The sequence below is a fragment of the Galeopterus variegatus genome, unplaced genomic scaffold (assembly GCF_000696425.1).
Source record: "Galeopterus variegatus unplaced genomic scaffold, G_variegatus-3.0.2 Scaffold1422, whole genome shotgun sequence".
Taxonomy (NCBI): Eukaryota; Metazoa; Chordata; class Mammalia; order Dermoptera; family Cynocephalidae; genus Galeopterus; species Galeopterus variegatus.
This window is the reverse complement of record NW_007727533.1, coordinates 311,162-330,910: the sequence shown is the minus strand read 5'-3', so window position 1 is coordinate 330,910 and position 19,749 is coordinate 311,162. Positions and strand designations below refer to the sequence as shown.

The window sequence follows — 19,749 nt, the reverse complement described above, 5'->3', positions numbered from 1 at the left end:
CCCAACCAGAGCTGCCACCAGACCATTCACAGTGACGGCAACTACAGAAATAATGGTCCAAGGGAGGAGGGAAATACCAGTAGAGAGAATTCAGTCTGGACTGGATAGTGAGGCCGGAGGGTCAACTGCTGAGAAAAGCAAATCTGATAGAGGGGCAAGATAAAGAAGCTAAGCAGAAAGAACACCAGCAAGGAGAGGCAGATGCAATGCTCGCATGAGCCGAAGGCTGGTGCAGAGACTAATTTTCATAATGGTGCATGTGTGTGGTCCTACCTCACAAACAAACAGGCACACCTCCCTGAGCCAGGCCATGTCCTCACAGACAGCAGACGCTGAGACAACCCAGACTTTTAGGTCTCAGAAGTATTCCTTTCACAAAGCACTCACATGTCTCATTGGCTTGGGCAGTGATACCACATGGGTAAAAGGGGTTCACACAGAGTATGATATTTCCCAGACCGCATACACCTTAACTCGGAGGCATATTTTTTTAAATTACATAAACCAAACTTCTGTCTTACTTTATCATTTTAGATCTAGAGTTCTGAAAAACCAAATTAACTTCTTATATTAATAAAAACCTTTACTGTGTATTCTACTTCTTTACATGAATACACTTCCCACATGTGAGCATGAACATCTCTGTTCTCAACTTCTCTTACAAAAATCATAACATAAAAAGTCTGGCACGCTATTTAAATACGGAAGAAGCTCTAGATGTCCCCTAGCCCTGTGACTTTTTTCAGACCTTAAATTTCTCTCTAGCATGACTCCATTTTTACCTACAAAGTTATCCTATCAGAAACCCTACAAGTGAAACTGCTATGGTCGGTCGTTGCACGCTCAGCCTCCTGCTCATCAGCCTCGGAGAGCACAGCAGAAGTTGAAAAATCAGTGAGATGAACCTCTCTTTTTGGCAGTAAGAACTTCTAGTTCTAGGAAATGGCACAATATTTATCAATAATTTCCTGAACTTTTTAATTGTAAATTGACAATTTATAATTATATAAATTTATGGGGTACAAAGTGATGTTATGATTTGTGAATACAATGTATGCTAATTAAATCAAGCAAATCAAAATATCCATCATCTCAAATGCTTAACATTTTTGGTGGGGGAAGAGAACACTTGAAATTTACTCTCTCAGCAATTTTGAAATGTACAATACTCTATCAAAAAAAAAAGTATTCCTCCTGCCTGAGGCTTTGCACTCTTTGACCATCATCTCCCCATCTCTTCCACCCCTCAGCCTCTGTAACCACCGTTCCACTCGCTGCTTCTGTGAATTCAATGTTGTAGATTCCACACGTACATGGAAACATGCAGTATTTGTCTTTCTTCCCCTGACTTAGTTCACTTAGAATAATGTTCTCCAATTCCATCCATGTTGTTGCAAATGACAAAACCATTTTTCTTTATCCATTCATCTGTTGATGGACACTGAGGTTGATTCCATAACTTGGCTATTGTGAATAATGCTGCAGTAAACGTGGGGTGCAGATACCTCTTCATCAAACTTATTTCAAATCTTTTGGGTAAATACCTAGCAGTGAGATTGCTGGATCATATGGTAATTCTATGGCAGGGGGAAGAGGTGTCAAGAAGGATAGAACCATGTAAATTTTAAGACTCATGTCTCAGAACAGTCCCTTTCCAATTCTATTGGCCATAAACACAACCTTTTACACTAATATTTTGACTTCATTTTGAAAGTTACACTGCATACAGCTCCATCAAGTAATGACTTAGAATATATGACAAACAATTGTCAGTAGCAACCAATTTTATAAAACACTTTTATAAATAATGCCTTCTTTTGTGGTACCAACTGGAAATGATACAATTTTGCTAATGTTAATAAAACTTATCACTGCTGGATAATAATCCCCTAAAGCAGCAGTTCCCTGGGTATAACTGCACTTTTCAAACACATTTTAATAACTCTGTCATGTCACTGTAGCAGGACTTTTCCATGCTATGCCTACAACATGCTTCCTTTGCATATTCAAGCAGCTTTCCATTTCAGTACAATGAATTTAAAAATCATTTACTGCTCGGCTCCCTAGGCAAAGCAGGTACTGAGTGCTGTGAGATGCACAGAGAACTTGACTGTGGTGCTCACACAGCATTTACTGGTTAGAGAGACACGCGTGCAGACAGATAAATATCACCTATGACCTGACATACAGCAGGGCTCAATGACTGGACAGGTAAACAAGCAGACACGAGTACTAATATGCACTAGTTAAGAAGCCCACACATTGTGTCTGGGAACAAAATGAAGGAAGATTAATTCTGAACAGAGAAAGCTTCCAGGAGGCTGCTACTTTTTGAGACAAATAGAGATTTAGCAGGCCGTCCATGGAGGGCAGCTTGCAGCACGACCCAAACTAGAGAGGCCACGGTGCGAAGAGCTGCTTTGGCAGTGCCAGAGTCTGGGGAGCGCTATGCACAAAGCTGGTGGGGACCCACAGAACGGCAGGCTGGACTGCTGCATTGGAGGAGGCAAAAGTTAGACCATGAAAGTTCTCAAAAGTCAGCCTAAGGACTGGATCTTCATGCTTGTGGTTTTGTGCCTGATTATCTCATCTAGTGTAATTTCTTAGTTGGTACAGAAGCTGGGGGCTCAGGGGGGAATGAGGAGAGGATGGTCAAAGAGCACAAGCTCTGAATTAGACAGGAGAAGTATGTTTTTTTTATTTTTTATGAGTTTTATTGCACAGCATGGTGAGTATAGTTAATAAAGTATTGTACATTCCAAATTGCTAAGAGAGTAAATTTCAAACGTTCTCTCCACAAAAATATTAAGTATTTGAGCTCGTGGATATGTTAACTAGCTTGATTTAATTATTCCACATTGTATTCAGAAATTATATTCATCACTTTGTACCTGCAAATTCATACAATTATAAATCATCAATTTACAATTTGAGAAAAGAAAGTTGAGAAGGAAGTTGAGGGAAAATGCAGAAACAGAATCGACAGGCTATGGCCAGCAATTGCCAATAGGGGTGGGCTGGTAGAGAGAAAGCAAAGACGACCCCGAGGCTCAGTCCTGCGTGCCCAGGAGGAGACCTGCGAACACAGAATGTTGGAGGAAAAGGAGGATTATTTCCAGAGTTGTTGAATTTTAGGTATCTGGAATAATCTATAATGAAGTTATAAATAATCTATAATAAATATGTACTCAACAAAAAGCAATTCAGCATTTTTCAGAAAGAGGCAATGATGGAGAAAATACTGGGAAGGAAGAACCGAGGTCAGAAGACGGGTCCTCGCTAGAAGTGAGTGAGAAGCAGGGGAGAAACGTGAGCAGCAGCCGTGGGAAGGAGGCTCCCAAGGGCCCACAGAGATCAGCAGCTGGGGGTCAGCACCTTCAGACGTTCCAGAGGGGCAAGCAAGACTAAGATTGGAGAGGCAGCTGCTGGGTTTGGCAGCCAGATGTCACTGTGGCTGCACGGGCAGAGGCTTCGTGGAGGGACTGGGTCAGAGGCTGGCTGCAGGAGGTCAAATGGTGAACAGGAAATGTGGGGAAGGCGGTAGTGTGGGCCACGCCTGCGATGGAGAGGAAGAGGCAGTGACACGCCAGCTTGAGGGGCAGAACAGAGTCAAGAGAAAGGAGTCCTCTTTTCTGTTAAGAACATAGAGAGAAGAGGGCACTTCAGTTCACCAGCTGAGGGACAGGAACCAAGGTGGGGGGGGGGGTGTCCCTGGGGAAGGAGGCAGAACAGAGGATGTTTCACCAGCACAGGGGGACCCTGAGAGAAGAAGGCAGGTGGTGACTGAGATTAAAACCAGGAGCTGGAGGGTGCTGGAGAGGGAGCTGGAAGGCCACCAGGTGCCCTCGAGCTCCTTCCTGACACAGGAGGGAACTGCTCAGGTGCCCTCGGGAGCACGAGCCAAGGGAGCACTAGGGAAACTCAACCAGGACCGAATGTGAGGAACACAAAGCGCCCGAGAGCTCTGCAGAGGAGGAACCGCCCCACGGGGCTCCCCAGCAGCTCCTGGCAGTCTGCAGTGGGAGCAGATGGTTAAGGCTGCGGGCAGCTGGGGCTGATGAGGAGATGGCCGAGTGGACGAGACACTGAGCCAGGAGAACATGAGATAAAATGTTAGAGAGGCCCAGAGCGGCCCAGGAGGCAAATGAAGTCAGAAAACAACTGACAGAACAAGAAAGAATGGAAAAGTAGCTGTGGAAAACACAGATGTGATATCTTTTTTTTTTTTTTTTTAGGATTCCACAGAATTGAAGGAGAAGCAAGAACCATGGTATGAAGGTGTGATCAATAAACGATTTCAGAATTCAAGATCAGGTGAATCACCAGTTTAATTCAACACGTGTAGTTAATCATCAGGGAAATGCAAATCAGATCACACTGAGATATTGTCTCACCCCAGTCAGACGAGCTATTATCAAAAAGACAGAACATAAAAAATGCTGGTGAGGATGTGGAGAAAGGGCAACCCTCATATGCCATTGGTCGGACTGTAAATTAGTACAATCACTATGGAAAACAGCATGGAGATTTCTCAAACAACTACAGATAGAACTGCCATATGATCCAGCAATCCCACTTCTGGGTATATACCCAAAGGAATGGAAATCATCATGTCGAAGGGATACTTGCTCACCCATGTTCATCACAGCAATAGCCAGGATATGGTATCAACCTTAATGTCCATCGATGGATGACTGGACAAGGAAAATGTGCTATATATACACCATGGAATACTACTGAGCCTAAAAAAAAAAAAGAAAGAAAGAAAGAAATTCTACCATTTACAGCAACATGGATGAGCCTGGAGAAAATTATGTTAAGTGAACAAACCCAGGTGCAGAAAGAGAAATACCGCATGTCCTCACTCATAAGTGGGAGCTGAACTAATAAATAAACAAAGAAAGAAACAGAGAGAGAAAAAAAGAAAGAAACAACAATCACAATAATATACTGAACTTTCAGAAAGAGAGAACAGAATTATGGTTACTAGAAGCGAGAAGCACAAGGGAGTGGAGGAGAAGTAGGGGGTTAATGAGAAATTGGATAGCAGACACCAAGAATGATTATGTATTATAATGATGAATAAGCTAACTATCCTGATTTGACCATCACATATTGTACACAACTACTGATAGTCAACTTTGTACCCCACAAATATGTATAATCAATTATGCTTCAATAAAAAATAAATTAGAAATAAAAAGCACATGTGGCGTTCAGAGTGTTGACACAAGCTGACAGAAGAACAACGCAAGGGTTTAATGTTGGAGATCTGTTAGCAGAGAAGAGAGGTGTGTAAGCAAGTTTTCAGAGTGTGGTCACCCTTGGGGGCAGCCTTGATGAATCAGAAACTGTGGGTAGACTAACAATCCCTCTAAGTGATTCTGATGCTACTGAAATTTAGAACCATTGTTCTAATATAACAGTGAAGAAACCTACAAAGCAGAGAATGAACTAATACCGACTGAGATCATCGAAGGTCTCCCAAACGATGTGACATGTGCCTTAAAGGTAAGGTTCTCAAAGTGTGGCACCCAGACCAGCACATCCTCATCACCTGGAAGACTGTTAGAAACACGAATTTGGGAGCATCAATGAAAATTTAGGAATTTATTGAATCAGAAACTCTGGCGGTGGGGCCCAGCAATCTGTTTTTTACAAGTTCTGCAGGTGACTCTGATGCAGCTAACATTTGAAAACCACTGTCCTAGAGGGAGGGCCAGACTCCTGCTGCAGATGGCCCTACAGATAGGGACAGCATTCTCTGATCACAGTCCCTGTTCTTGAATTCCCATGAGCAAACTTGATGGTCTCTCTTCCTTGCAAAGGAAATAGTTTAATTAAAACACTACACTAAGAATTTCAGTCTTTAGCCTATATTTACTGTGAAGCCAGTGAACGTTTTTTAAACAAAGAAATGCCATGATAAGTTTTGGACTTGCTTCTCCTCTGCCCTGATCATTGTTATTTATATGGCTGTTTAGATTTTTTAAGATACCGCTGGTGGCAGTTTTAGAGATGATAGGATATAAGAAGGAAAGAAGACTGGTAATATAAATATCAGGAATAAAATTGTTACAAAATGCAAGTATGAGATGATATCTTGATTTGAGATGGCTGTGGTGAGGAGTGAGAGGAAAGGAAATAATTCAGAGAGTTATCTGAATGAGACTTGACAAAATCAGACAATAAATGAGATGGGAAAGAGAGGACTTTGACATTTCTAGCTCAGGAGCCTGAGTTTTTGATAGTGCCTGCCATGAAGCAGCACAAAACTAAAGAAGCAGGCTAGGAGAGCAAGAAAAATATTTTTTCAGAGATGCTGAATCTTTGAAATCTAAAGGGATAAAAAGGATATCTGGGATAAACCTTTCTAGGAGACATTAAAAACCCAGATCCTTCAGGAGAAAATTCAGGACTGGAAACTTGAATTTAGTGGCCATCAGTGCACAGGGCATTAAAGCAGAGGAGATTCTCAGGGAGTGTATGCAGAAGACACGAGGACCGAACAAAGACCACTGAATTTAGTAACAAGAAAGACATAAATGTCTTTATCTGAGGCTGATTACAGAGCCTGACTGAAGATGTAGGAAGAAGCAGGATCTGAAGCTGCAGAAAGATGAGATCAAGGACAAGTGAGGGATTTAGCCTCAGGATAGTTTCTACCGAGAAAACAAGGAATGGGAGTTGTACAAGCAGGTCTGGAGGTAAATAGGAGAAAGGGTGGAAACACAGTCTGTGATCAAGATGAGGTTCACAGGTATGCATGTGGAAATGTACACTGGAAATGGTATCTTCACAAGTGACAAGCTCAAAGAGCCATGAGATTGTGTTAACGAGGAAGTCACCAATGCTTTAGTCATGTATGACAGAACAAAAGGAAAATCGATCCAGGCCAGGTTAATTGTCATACAACAAGGAAAATCCAATTGCTAAGAGCTGTCAAAAGTCGCAGCTGTGCCCTTCAGATGAAGTTGCATGGAGGTGGCAGGGGAGAAGAGGGACTTGGTGGTCCTCAGGACAACAAGACCACTAACAGGGTTCCTGTGGACCCACATACGAGCGAGGAGGTACAATAACTGAAAAAAAGAAGCCACTCAGAAGCCAGTGAGTCATTGCCAGGAACTGGTGCATGGCCTGTCCTATGAGAAGTGTTTGGAGTACAGGCAGTAGGGGAGACGAGCCCACTGGGGGAACACTGGAGCACAGCAAAGACAGCTGATCTGTCCTCCAGTCAGCACAGGCCCACTCAGTGGAGACTGGTCAGGAATATAGAACTGCACAGGGTGCAGTTTGCTGAAAAGATTCAGGTGCAGACCAGAGTTTCCACACAACCCAGGAGTACCAGACCTCAAAAGACTTGGAAGTACATACAAGGTCAGCAGTGAAACCCTGAGCTGCACAAAAAGCCTTCACCAGGGAATCAGCAGCAAAGCAGCAATTTTGCTCAACCACAGGCTCAAGTGCTGGTCCTCACAGGACGTTCCCTCACTTCAGAAGTAAGCAAAGGACAACAAATTAGTTCTGCTGCAGAGTTAAGTGATGGGAACGGTGAATAATCCAACACAGAACAGAAAGAAAAAGCAAAATGCCCACAGACTAGAGACAAAGTTTGATATTAACTAGTAAAAGTCTCACATCACCAAAGAACACCTATAAAACCTAGAAGGACTGGAACCCCCTGGGTTCCCAAGCCACAGAGAGCGGGAAGGCTTGGGCCTCAGTCATGACCCCCTAACACCCACAACCAGCCCAGCGACGACCACCGAGCTGCTGCAAGAAGCACCCTCGGCTTTTGGGCCAGGGCAGTGGGGGTCTGAGGGCTTCAGCCATGCACCCCCCCAACACCTGCAACCAGCCCAGTGATGACCAAGCCACTGCTGGAAGCCCCCTGGTGTTCCCTGCAGGAATGAGGTGGGTGCCATGGGCCTCAACCACACCCCCCCTCGTTCTTCCTTCTCCCACTGTATTTCCTTCCCCCTTCCCCTCTCCCCCCCCAACTACTCCACAACAACATCTTAGAATGTGCAAAATAATAATATAAACAGACTTAAAAATAAATAAATAAATAAATAAATAAAATACACCCCAAAAGACTGACCAAATAAATAAATAAAGCACCTAAAGCCATAAAACTGTCAAAGAAGAACTATATATCCAATGAAAACATCCTTCAAAAGTGACAGTAAACATTTTCGAATTAAAAAAAAAAATCTGCTTTTTATATGTCTACCATTTCATTTATAGAGTACAGGTTTCAACACTTGAGTCTTCCTCACCCCTAGAGTGCTCATTTAGTCTCCTCAAAATACACTTGCAAAACTTTTTTTTTTCTTTTAAACACGTAAGTCTTAAATCTATCTGGAATTCATTTTTATATAGATAAAGGCCAGTTGGGCAAGTGTAACCTATTAAATAAATACCCTATGTTTTGTCCTCCTCAACTGATTTACCATCTTTCTTATATATTACATTCTCTCACATCTCTTTTTAGTTCATTCTGTTCCACAGATTCTTGGTCTAATTCTATACCACCAGAATGTTGGGGATTTAAGTATAAAATAATTTTATCTGATCTAAATTAAAAACGGTTGTGATTCTAATTTAGAACCGACTGAATTAAACATTAATTTGGTTGAACTTTTAAAGAAAATATAACAGAACTGAGGATGCCGGGGCTGGGAAAAGGGGAGAGGAAGGGGAGAAAGAGAGGAAATGGTAAAGGGCCATGAAAATCAATTACACTGTATAATGATAAATACCCTAATTACCTGATTTGAAAAAAAAAGGAAATTCTCATGCTTAAATAAATAAATCAAAAGAAGTTTAATTTCAAAAAAAAATCTCAAACCATGTAATAAAACAGCAACAAATTTATTATTAAAAAAACTTTAATCTGGGGAGAATTGACATTTTTGCAGTATATCTTTCCATTTGTTTAGATATTAATTTATATCCTTCAATAGGATTTTCTAATTTTCTTCATATGAGGTCCTTCACATTTCTTATTCAATTTATTTTACATATTATATACTTTATTGTTATTGTGAATGGAATATTTTTCCCTTTTCAATTTCTAAGTGCAGATGGTTGAAATATAGAAAGCTAATAAGTTTTTCAATTTATCCTATATCCAACCACCTTAACATTCTTGTATTAATTCTAATAGTTTATAATTAGGTTCTCCTAGACCTTAAACTCACATCATCTGCAAATATGTGTTATACGTATATATATAGTTCTATCTTTTCTTTCCAAAGTTTGTACCAGTCATCGGTCACTTCATTCACCAAAAACTCTAAGACAATATTGAATATTAAGAATGATACTGGACACCACTCTCTATTTCCTGATTTGAATTGAAATGGTTTTAATTTTTTTTCTTTAGTATATTTGTTATTCCATTTTGGCATATAATTTTTATTATATTCAATCCCACTTTACACAGGATTTTTTGCTAGAAATGGCATTTAAATTTTATCAAAAACCTCAGTGTCTACAGATCATTACATGGCTAGTCCCTTTTATTCTGTTGATGTGTAAATTATGTTGGCAGATTTTATATATCGAACCTGTTTCATCACTGAATTTTACATTAATAAACTTTACACCCTCCTTGGTAACAGGATAGCATTCTTCTAATATAATGTTGGATTGTATTTGCCAAAATTCATTTAGGATTTCATGTCTATATTCATATGTGATATGCATCTATCGTCTAGAGTTTTGTGTTTTGTAGTCTCTTCCTCAGGCTTCATTTATTGGCTTCATGAAAGAACTTTCACCTTTTTCTATGATCTGGAAGAGTTTGATCTACCATTGCAAGCATCTGTTCTTTTAAAGATAAAGAGCAGTTCAACTGTGACCCCAGCTAGACCTTGCCTTCCAGTCTCTCCTGCTGGTCTATACAAATGTTCAACCTTTTCTTGCGCATTTTGATAATTTTAGTTTGCTAGGAAATCTCCAGTTCCTCCAGGTTTTCCAATGTGTTTCTATAAAGATGCATGTATTATTCTCTTTCACTTTTACTCTTATTTTAATAACTTCTTCTACATCTTGGTTGTTTTTCCTTTCTCATTTAGTAATTGAGCTTAAGATAATATGGAACATGGTGATTTCCGATATTAGGATAATGGGTAAATGGTCACAGCATTGAAAATGATCAGGAATACAAAGAAAGAGAAGAATTGGTGGAGGGAGAGGTGTGAATTGATATGAGTAAAGGATAATCAGGTGGACTCCACTTCCAGCACGGAGTTGAGACATGACTGCAGCTAGGCAGAAATAACTGGAGTAGCATCAAGATGATAATAGAAGTCACCCTGAGAAAAGGTACAAAATGAAAAGAGAATCATAGCAGGAACACAGGGTAATCCCAACACTTAAATGGAAGATAGAGAGTGAAGAACTGATAAACAGAAAGCATTGAGACATAAAATCCAGGAAGGACTGATGTATCAGAATACAATGAAAGAGCAGGTGAAGAATGAGAAGAAAAGGGAGAGAAGGAGTGGGAAGAGGAGGGGGAGGAGGTGGAGAAGGAGAAGAAACAGCCAACACCTTAACCGAAAGGTCAAGGCGGGCGACTACGGAATGCAGGGATGAAGACAAAAAGAGACTGCCAAGTAGACGAAGGGTGACTTTAACAACGAGGCTGAATGCTGACCAGGATTCCTGAGCGGGCCCACTTCTGTCACTAAAGGACAATAAAGAACTGAGGAATCTCAATGTTCTCACTGGAATAGTCAGGTGATGGTGGCATCTGCAGTAAAGAGCACACTAATGTGCAGATTTCCCACTGTTAACTGATTTTCCCCATGACATGTAGTAGGTGTGGGGCGGGAGGGTCTACGGAAATGATTCTCATCACTGAGACTCCATAAAAAGACTCCCGATAATTAGGAGGTTGCTCTCCCATGAATACCACCTGTAAGTCATCAAATTAATAACCATCTATATGAGATGACAATATTCTCTTCATGAAATGATTAACTACATATTCCACATATCTCCCTTGACCTTTTTCTTCTATGTATCCTAGAGACATCTAATGTAATCCATTAAATATACTACAGCTCTGGTTATTATTGCCACTTTCATTAATTTAATTAATTCTGTCAATCAAAATTTAGACTTTCCTCTACTCAAGATATCACCTGGTGGGCTTCACTTAATGGACATACTTAAAATATTATTCAAGATTACTTTTTCTCTTTACACTAAAAATGTTTTAAAAACTTCTTTTCAAAATCATATCTCAACTTCACAGCTTGCTAACCTTTCAAAACATTAGTCATTCTCAGTGAATGTAAATTTAAAATACATTAGGGAACATTGAATTTCAGTTCCCTAGCAAACCGTCTGGGGCAAAGGAGAGTACTTTTATTAGTTGAGAGACAAATTAGCCCTGTTTAAAGGAAAATTTAATATAAAAACATCTAAAGCAGTTTCATAAAATTAAATTCCTGGAAAATGCATTCAAAGCAGCCAGTGAAGAGTTGTATTAGTCCACACTGGCATTTTCTCCATTGAGTTTTTTATGACCCTCTGGCAGTGAGAGCCCCTTATTCCTGACTTGAATTATAATGCTGTATAAATGTAACAATAAAATTCAATAGCTGTTAGACCTAATGACTGAAAACCTAAACTATGTGTTAAAGGAGCTCATAATGGCACTGTTCCCTTAGCAACAGGTACAAAATAATTCCCATTTCCTGCAAGGAAGCCTAAAGTGATTTTGTAACTTAGAACTTGTAGGCAGAATAATGGCCTCCCAAAGATATCCACAACATTATCCCTAAAATCTATGAATATGTTACCTTATATGGTGGAAGGAATTTAGCAAATGTGGTTAAATCAACGTCCTTGAAATGGGGAGACTATCTTGCATTATCCAAGTGGGTCCAATATAATTACAAGGGTCCTTAAGTGGCGAAGTTTTCCTGGCTGTAGTCAGAGGAAGACGTGACTATGACAGAAGAGTCAGAGAGGTGCAACCTTGCTGGCACTGAGAGGGACCATGAGCCAAAGCATGCAGGTGGCTTCCAGATGCTGGAAAAGGCAAGGAAACAGATCCTCCCTGAGAGCCTTCAAAAGGAATGCAGCCCTGCCCAAACCTTGACTTTAGCCCAGTGAGAAACATGTCAGACTTCTAACCTACCAAGCTACAAAATAATAAATTCCTGCTATTTGAGCCACCAAGTCTGTGGTTATGGCAGCAATAGGAAACTAACACAGAACTGTACATCGGGAATAACTAAATACTGATATTTAGTAAACTGTTCAAACCCAGAACAAAATAAGTTTCTAAATGCTCAATAACTGGGAAAATTGACCAAATATTTATATTTAATTTGTGTTAAAAATAAGAAGGAATCCATAAATAATAAATTAGTTTAGGACAATAACCATCGCATAGTAAGTATCGCATTCTCTGATTTAAAATGAGGTTCACTATAGAAAACACAGAACAACTAAGAGAATGCATCCACAGATGATATTTCCTAGTCTCTCTGAGGTGATGTTCAGGGAAATAATTTATAATAGCACAAGCGGACAGTACCAAAGAACACTTCACTATCCTATCTTTCTGGGGCATAAAGCTTATAACGTTAACTCTCCAAAATAGTTTTAAATATAGTCATATAGTTTCAGAGTTGAAATGTGTCTGACAGTTTTAAAGATGAGAAACATGATTTCCCCCAAAGTTTAGCTGTGGCACAAATGCCTTATTTCATGGGCCAATTACCATGATAAGCCATAAATATGCATTCATTTGAATAACTAGTTTCAATTCCCAAGGATCCTTTCTATGTTTTAAAAATCATCAATAAAATACAGCTTCCTTATAAAATTAAATCCTAAAGTATTGAACTCAGATTTGCTATTATAAAAAGATTATGACAACTAGCTGAGAAAAATAATTTCTCCTGAAATCCTAAGCACTGAAATCCTAAGACAACTATAGATAATTAAAAGTAAAAGAAAATGGTAAACAGTAGGTAGAATACTTATCAACGTACAGCAAAATTAAAATAATAGTGTCAACTTCTAAAACCTGGCTTTATATAACTCAATGCATATTTGGGGAAAAAATGGTTTTACTTCAAAATTCATATCACACAGATTCGTTCTGGGTTCCAACTAAAGGGACAGGGTGCCAGGCTGGGTCCTGGAGCACGTAAAGGACAGCATGGGGTGCCCTGTGCCCCACGCCGGCCCACCCACCTGTGCCTCTTCCACACTCTGAGGCCCCGCCCGGGGACACTGCTGCCCTCACTTCCTCTCCCACCCAGGAGGTCTTTCCTCAGCCTCCTTTTCTTCTGCTCAACGTGCTCCCCCCACAGGTCACCCTGTGTTCATAAGTTCACCTGCCACCTAAACATTTGCTGACCTCCAAATCCAGACCCCTTTAGCTGACTTCTGACCCAGAGCCCTCGAGTGTTCCATAGGCCCTCAGTCTCTACATGAATAGAACCCATGTGGCCCATAAATCTGATCCCATGTTCTCTAAGTCAGTGAACGGCATCTACACTAGGTCCAATGACCCCTCCTTCTCCAGCCCCTGTGGTCAGTCATTTACCAAATCCTGTGGACTCCACCTCCTAAATCTCTTTGCAATCTAACTCCTCCTCTTCTTTGCCACAGACTCTGTAAAGGCTGAGAAAGCCCGTCTTGTCAACTCTTGGCAATACACAGACCTCTCAGTTCCTCTTCTACCCACACCCTTTCCCCCACCCCAATACAGAATTATTTCTCCACAAGAAAGGCTATCACTCTCCTGCCCGAAAGTTTCAAGTCCCTTCATTAACTGTGGGACAATGTCCAACCAGTTGAGTACAGCGAACAAGGAGCTTTTTCATAGTGCCCAAACCACCTTTCAGCCTCATGAACTGCTCTCTCTAGTCACTAATCCAACAAATACTTATGGAGGACCTACTATGTGCTAGGCTCTATGGGTACAACAGTGGACAAAACGGACATGATGCCTCCCTCACGAGCTTTAAATCCAGTAGGGAGAAATCAAATAATACAGAATATAATGACAAACTATACTAATATAGGTCCATAAAGGCTCAGGACAGAGGGCCCCGCCTAGTGTGGAAGGTCAGGGAAAGCCTCCCTAACAAATGGCACAAAAGAAAAAAATCTGAGGATCCGTAGGCAGTAGAAACACATATGCACTTATAATTAAGTAAAAAAGGACCTGGAAAGAGAGAAAGGAGGGACATTCCAGGCAGAAAGAATGGCAGGACCTCAAATGAGGCCAGCACTGTCAGAGCACCAGGGAAGAGTGGGCACACCACGGGGGGCGAGGCTGAGGAGACAGGAGGGGGCCAGATTCAAGAAATCTGCCCACACCGTAGCCTATAGGCAATGGGAAGCATCTGAAAGGTTGTAAGCAAAGAAGAGGTAGAGATGTGGACAGGATCAGGCTCCTGTTCTGAAAAGAGCCACCTAAGAGCAAGTCTGGGGAGAGCAGCTGGGAAGCCCAGGCAAGGATGGCAGCTTGGACTCAAGTGGTGCAGGAAAGACGAGGAGAAGTGGACAGACTCCAGAAATATTCCCGAAGCAGAAGCAATGGCCCTTGATGACAGACTGTCCAAGGGAAGTAAAAAAATAAGGCGTTCAGACATCCACAAGGCCCCACACGCGCGACTAATGGGGAGTGCGTTGGCTGGGCTCCGAAGCGCCTCTGCCTCTCTACTATCGGCGGGTGTAGGCTTTCCGAAGATGAGAGTGACTTTAAATCCAGCACACACGATCCCTTTATCATAAAATAACTAACACATTTCTTGGGATTTCTGAAAGTTTGTACATTTTTGTAATCCTGTATACCATTTAACTCTGTTCAACTTACTAAAGACTAAATCCATGCCTCTGTCACCTTCCCATGCTCTTCATTTTCACCAGAACAGTTAAAAACTACTGGCAATAATCTTCTATTTTCACTTCAAGTGCTTTTCTAAAAAGTTGTTTTCTATACACAGCACTGTCCCCTTCCCATGCTCTTCATTTTCACCAGAACAGTTAAAAACTATTGGCAATAATCTTCTATTTTCACTTCAAGTGCTTTTCTAAAAAGTTGTTTTCTATACACAGCTACATCCCAAAGAGGCTTTTCAGGAAAGGCTTGTGAGAAACGCACTGTGCTCCTTTGCATCACATAAAGAAAGAAAAACCAGATGAGTCTTTAAAGGTTTAACTTCATATCTGTCTATTCCCCAAAGTAAAATAAGTTCTTTCTTAAGTAGTATAAAAATACTAATGAAAATGCTTTGCATAATGTTAAATTCTCTACTATAAATAGTTTTTTTAAAAGTCCTCTAGGAATCTTCTAAGCAAAATGAGTGCCTATACAAAAAAGAGCCTAAAAGTCACTAAAAACTAATACATACATTCCCTATTTAAGTAGTTCAAGAAAATACCACTTATTGAGCATCTACCAATAGTCTAATGTGTTATAAACATTTTCTCATTTAATCTTAACAATTTTATGGGTTAAGAAATATTATCTATTACTCCCATTTCAAAAGCAGGAAACTTGAGGTTTAGAGAAGCTAAATATCTTGGAAGTAATAAAGCCAATTAAGTGGCAAACAAAATTCAAATGAGGTTTGTTTATTTCCAAGCATACACTCTACACTTTCTTTCAAATATCAAAAGTAGTCATCCTCTAGAAAGAATAACTAAATATTTGGACTTTTAAAAGATAACATTTACTGCGGGCTAAAGACAGAAGCCTGGCTAAATACTTAAGACCCGGGCTGTCTATCCATCTATATATATATCTGCCTGTCTGCCATGCATTGGCCTGAACATTAGGGAAGTTTCTATTTATTGCACTATAACATTTTAATTACAAATTAGATGCTATCTTAGAGGAAAGCTTTTTTTGTTTTTTTTAGCAGCATTCAATTACTCATGGAAATCAGGACAAAAGTAATATTCTAGTTGCGAACATTCATTTCCAAGTGAATTTCTAAGGAATTCATCAATTCTATAAAGTGAGCTGCCATACAAACGCAGCTTTGTGCCTAAGCACGGAAATACAGTAACTTCAGCAAAGCAGCAAGGACACATGGCCAATTCCTGTCTCCTGACTTTTGAGGGAAATCCACGGGAGCTCTGGAGGCCTGCCCCCTAGGCATCTGGACGCAAAACACGACGGCCACACTAGGCTTCCCCGTGGGAAAATCAAGACTAAGGCTTTATTTGGACAGTGAAGCAGGAAGGTGAGCACGAGGGTCAGGGAGCAGAAAAGGGTTCTCGGCCGATCCAGACCTGAAGCAGACAGTGAAGGGAGGACTAAGGGGACCATGCACAGCAGCTGCCCCGGCACCCGCTGCCCACGACCCCACCCTGGGAGGAGGAGCTGACCGGCCGGGACGTGCCCACACGCGGGCTCGTCGCCAGGCAGCCTCTGTGCCTTCGGCCAGCTCAGCTCTCCTGGGCTGCTTCTGCTTTCCCTCTTCAGGACCATATCGTGCTCCCTCCTCCTCTCGGTCTTCTCCTTTCCCTCGTCTTTCCTTCCTGAACGATCCGGCTCTGAAGCCATTATGCGGGGCAGAAATGGCGTGGGAAGGGGAGATGGAGGAGAGCAGAGCCACCCCGGGCCAAAGCCTTCCGGGGGCACCTGCGTAGGTGGCTGTCCAGCCTGGGGAATGGGGAATCGGAGCGTGAGAGGGGGAAGGAAAACGCCCACAGGAGGGGAGTCCAGCACAGGGTCCCTCAGTCAGCAGGGTGAGGGCAGTGTCACCACAGAGGGGCGAGAGGGCAGCGCTGACGGCATCAGCCTCGGACAGTGACCCAGAGGGAGGAGCTGGGGCCCAAACTGGGTAAGGAGGCTGGTGCAGCACGTCACACCCAATTGGATGGGGAAGGCACCCACAGAGGGTGGCCCGATGCAGGTGTCAGAGCGAAGGAGCTTGAGGGTTTCAATATAATGAGGTAGATGTAAAAATGCTGCTATTGTTTCCCAAGATGGCCAACTAGAGAGGCCTGGCGCTAGTCGCCTTCCCATAAGAGACCAAAACAGACAAACATACTTTGACTGGACGACTGAGGAAACACACTGCAGAGCAGCAGGAGAGTGACCGGATCCTCCTGCAGCGCGGAAGAAGGCAAGGGCACCATGGAGAGCAAAGCAAGGCGCCCAGCCCTGGCCCACCACGGGAGATGGGAAAGACCCCAGCTGTTCCCCCCGCCACCACAAACGCCAGCGATCCCCGCCTCGAGAGTCTCCCAGTCTTCCCAGGACCCAGGCCGTGCAGTCTTACAGTGACACAAAGCCCTCCTGCCTGAGCGGCTGAGGCACAGCACCACCCTGGAGCTGAAACCCCGGTGGGCGGCCGTCCTGTCCCGGACCCAGCCAGTCCTAACCCTAACCCTAACCCTTTATCTGGAGGTCCTGCCTGCATGCCACCGTGCTCACGGGTGCCCAGAGCCTAGGACAGCCAGAAGGACTGAGACACCAGAGACTGAACCCACACAACACCCCCTCCCTCAGACGAGCAGGCAGTCTTGCTGAGCAGAAAAGTCGCCACAGTACGGCGGTTCTCCACATAGGCGGCCTGCCCCACACGGCTGGCGGGGGCGCACCCACAAGTGCCCTCGGAGCCCAGCAGTAGCCGCACCTTCCCCCACAACCCTCCACACATTTGCACAGGCATCAGCAGGATCACAACCCCAGCTGCCTGCAGCCAAGCCCACATAGAAGGACCGAGATCCTGGCCTCTGAGCCCACATAACCCCCCGCCCCCACACCTGTGGTCAGACCAACCAGCCGGGAAGCCACCAGTAGACAGTTATTCCCACAGTTGCATGTACCAGACCTGCACAACTCTTGGTCCTGCCGAGTGCACTGTTGCTGGCACCAACATCCAGGCCAGCAGTGGCCTTCTTCCCCCAACAGCCCTCCACAGCTCTAGGGAGCTTCTGGGTACTGCAGCACCTGTGCAGGCTTGCTCCAGAATCAACAGCTGATACAGCAGCCCTCTACAGAGCTGCCAGGACCTGCCGCAACAGTATACACATGCCCACTGACCAAGAGAAGACCAGGCAGAGGCTCTGACTCCCCAAGGCAGGCCTCTGCAGAACTGCTGACTTCAGCCACACCCTTGCAGGCTTGCACCCGACTCAACAGCTGATCAGGTGTCCATCTGTACAGCTGCCAGGACTTGCAAAAGCTGTGCACACCTACTCCCATACCAACAGCTGATTGGGAAGCAGCTTTTTCTCACCACAGCACCTCTAGAAAGCTGCTGGGTCCTGTAGCACCCACACAGGCTTGCTCCAAGCTCAATAGTTGAGTATGTGGCACTCTACAGCCCTATCAGGAAATGCTACAACAGTATATACCTATCCAATGACTGACATCAGATCACCCACCCCAACAAGAAACTCACCCCAACAAGAAACTGCCAATGCCCCCACCATCTAGGCCACAAAGGCACCCACAGACAACTCTAAGATTGAATCCACTTGAAGTTGCAAGAAGCCTGTGCTACCGCAATCACCCAGATCCAAACTTAAAATGTCCAACCCAACTGTCAATATAGAACACTTCTATATTGCCCTGCACGGCTCACAGGGGCCGAACCCACAAATGCTCTCTCCCTTCAAAAGCCACTACTAGAATTGAAAGAAGTGATTACACCACCAGATGCCCAGACATCAACACAGAGATATGAGAAGCATGAAAAAAACAAGGAAACAGGATTCCCACAAAAGAAGACTATAATTCTCCAATACCAGACCCAAAACAACAGGAAATTGATGAATTGCCTGAAGAGAAATCCCAAATGGCAATACTAAGGAAACTCAAAATGATGGATGAAAAAACAGATAGAAATCACAATGAGTAAAGAAGAAATTCGAGGTCATGACTGAGAAATACAACAAAGAGATAGGAACAATAAAAAAAAATCATGCAGAAAACTCTGGAACTGAAGAACTCATTCAATGAAATAAAAAATACAACTGACAGCATAAGCAGCAGGCTAGAATAAGCAAAATAAAGAATCTCTGAACTAGAAGACAAGTTTTCTGAATTAATACAGTTGGACCAAAAAGTAGAAAAAAGAATTTTTAAAAATGGTGAAAACCTAGGGCCGGCCCGGTGGCGCACTAGAGAGTGCACCGCTTAGGAGCACGGTGGCGCTCCCGCCGAGGGTTCGGATCCCATGTGGAGACCGGTTCCCGCTCACTGGCTGAGCGCGGTGCGGGCGCAACACTGAGGGTTGCGATCCCGTTACCGGTCAGTAAAAAAAAAAATGGTGAAAACCTATAAAATCTTTGTATCTCAGGTGTACAAACATTAGTACTATGGGTGTATTGGAAGGGCAAGAGAAAGGAAAAGGCATTGAAATAATAGCTGAAAGCTTCTCAAATATTGGGAGAGACACTGTCTTATAGATCCAAGAAGCTCAAAGATCCCCAAACAGATTCACCCCAAAAAGGACCTTCCCGAGACATTATTTTCAAATTATCAAAAGTCAGAGACAAAGAAATAATCCTAAAAATAGCAAGAGCAAAGTGTCAAATCACCTATAAGGGAATCCCCATCAGACTAACAGCAGAATTCTCAACAGAAACCCTACAGGCCAGGAGAGAGTGGGATAATATATTCAAAGTGTTAAAAGAAAAAAACAGCCAATAAGAATACTATCAACAGCAAAGCTTCCCTTCAGAAATGAAGGAGAAATAGTATCTACCCCAGACAAACAAAAACTAGAATTCACCACCACA

General features: G+C 42.7%; 1 protein-coding gene across 1 annotated transcript in view; it reads right to left on the bottom strand.

Annotated features, from left to right (window-relative positions):
- Positions 1 to 17,136, bottom strand: part of LOC103593814 (lethal(3)malignant brain tumor-like protein 4) — a 79,515-nt gene extending 62,379 nt beyond the window's left edge. Inside the window, exons 1-2 of the mRNA XM_008576893.1 lie at positions 17,049 to 17,136; positions 16,362 to 16,657 (exon numbers count right to left, since the gene is read on the bottom strand). Coding sequence (XP_008575115.1) covers positions 16,362 to 16,657; positions 17,049 to 17,136 — 384 coding nt within the window. The remainder of the gene's footprint in view (positions 1 to 16,361; positions 16,658 to 17,048) is intronic.
- Positions 17,137 to 19,749: the final 2,613 nt, after the last annotated feature.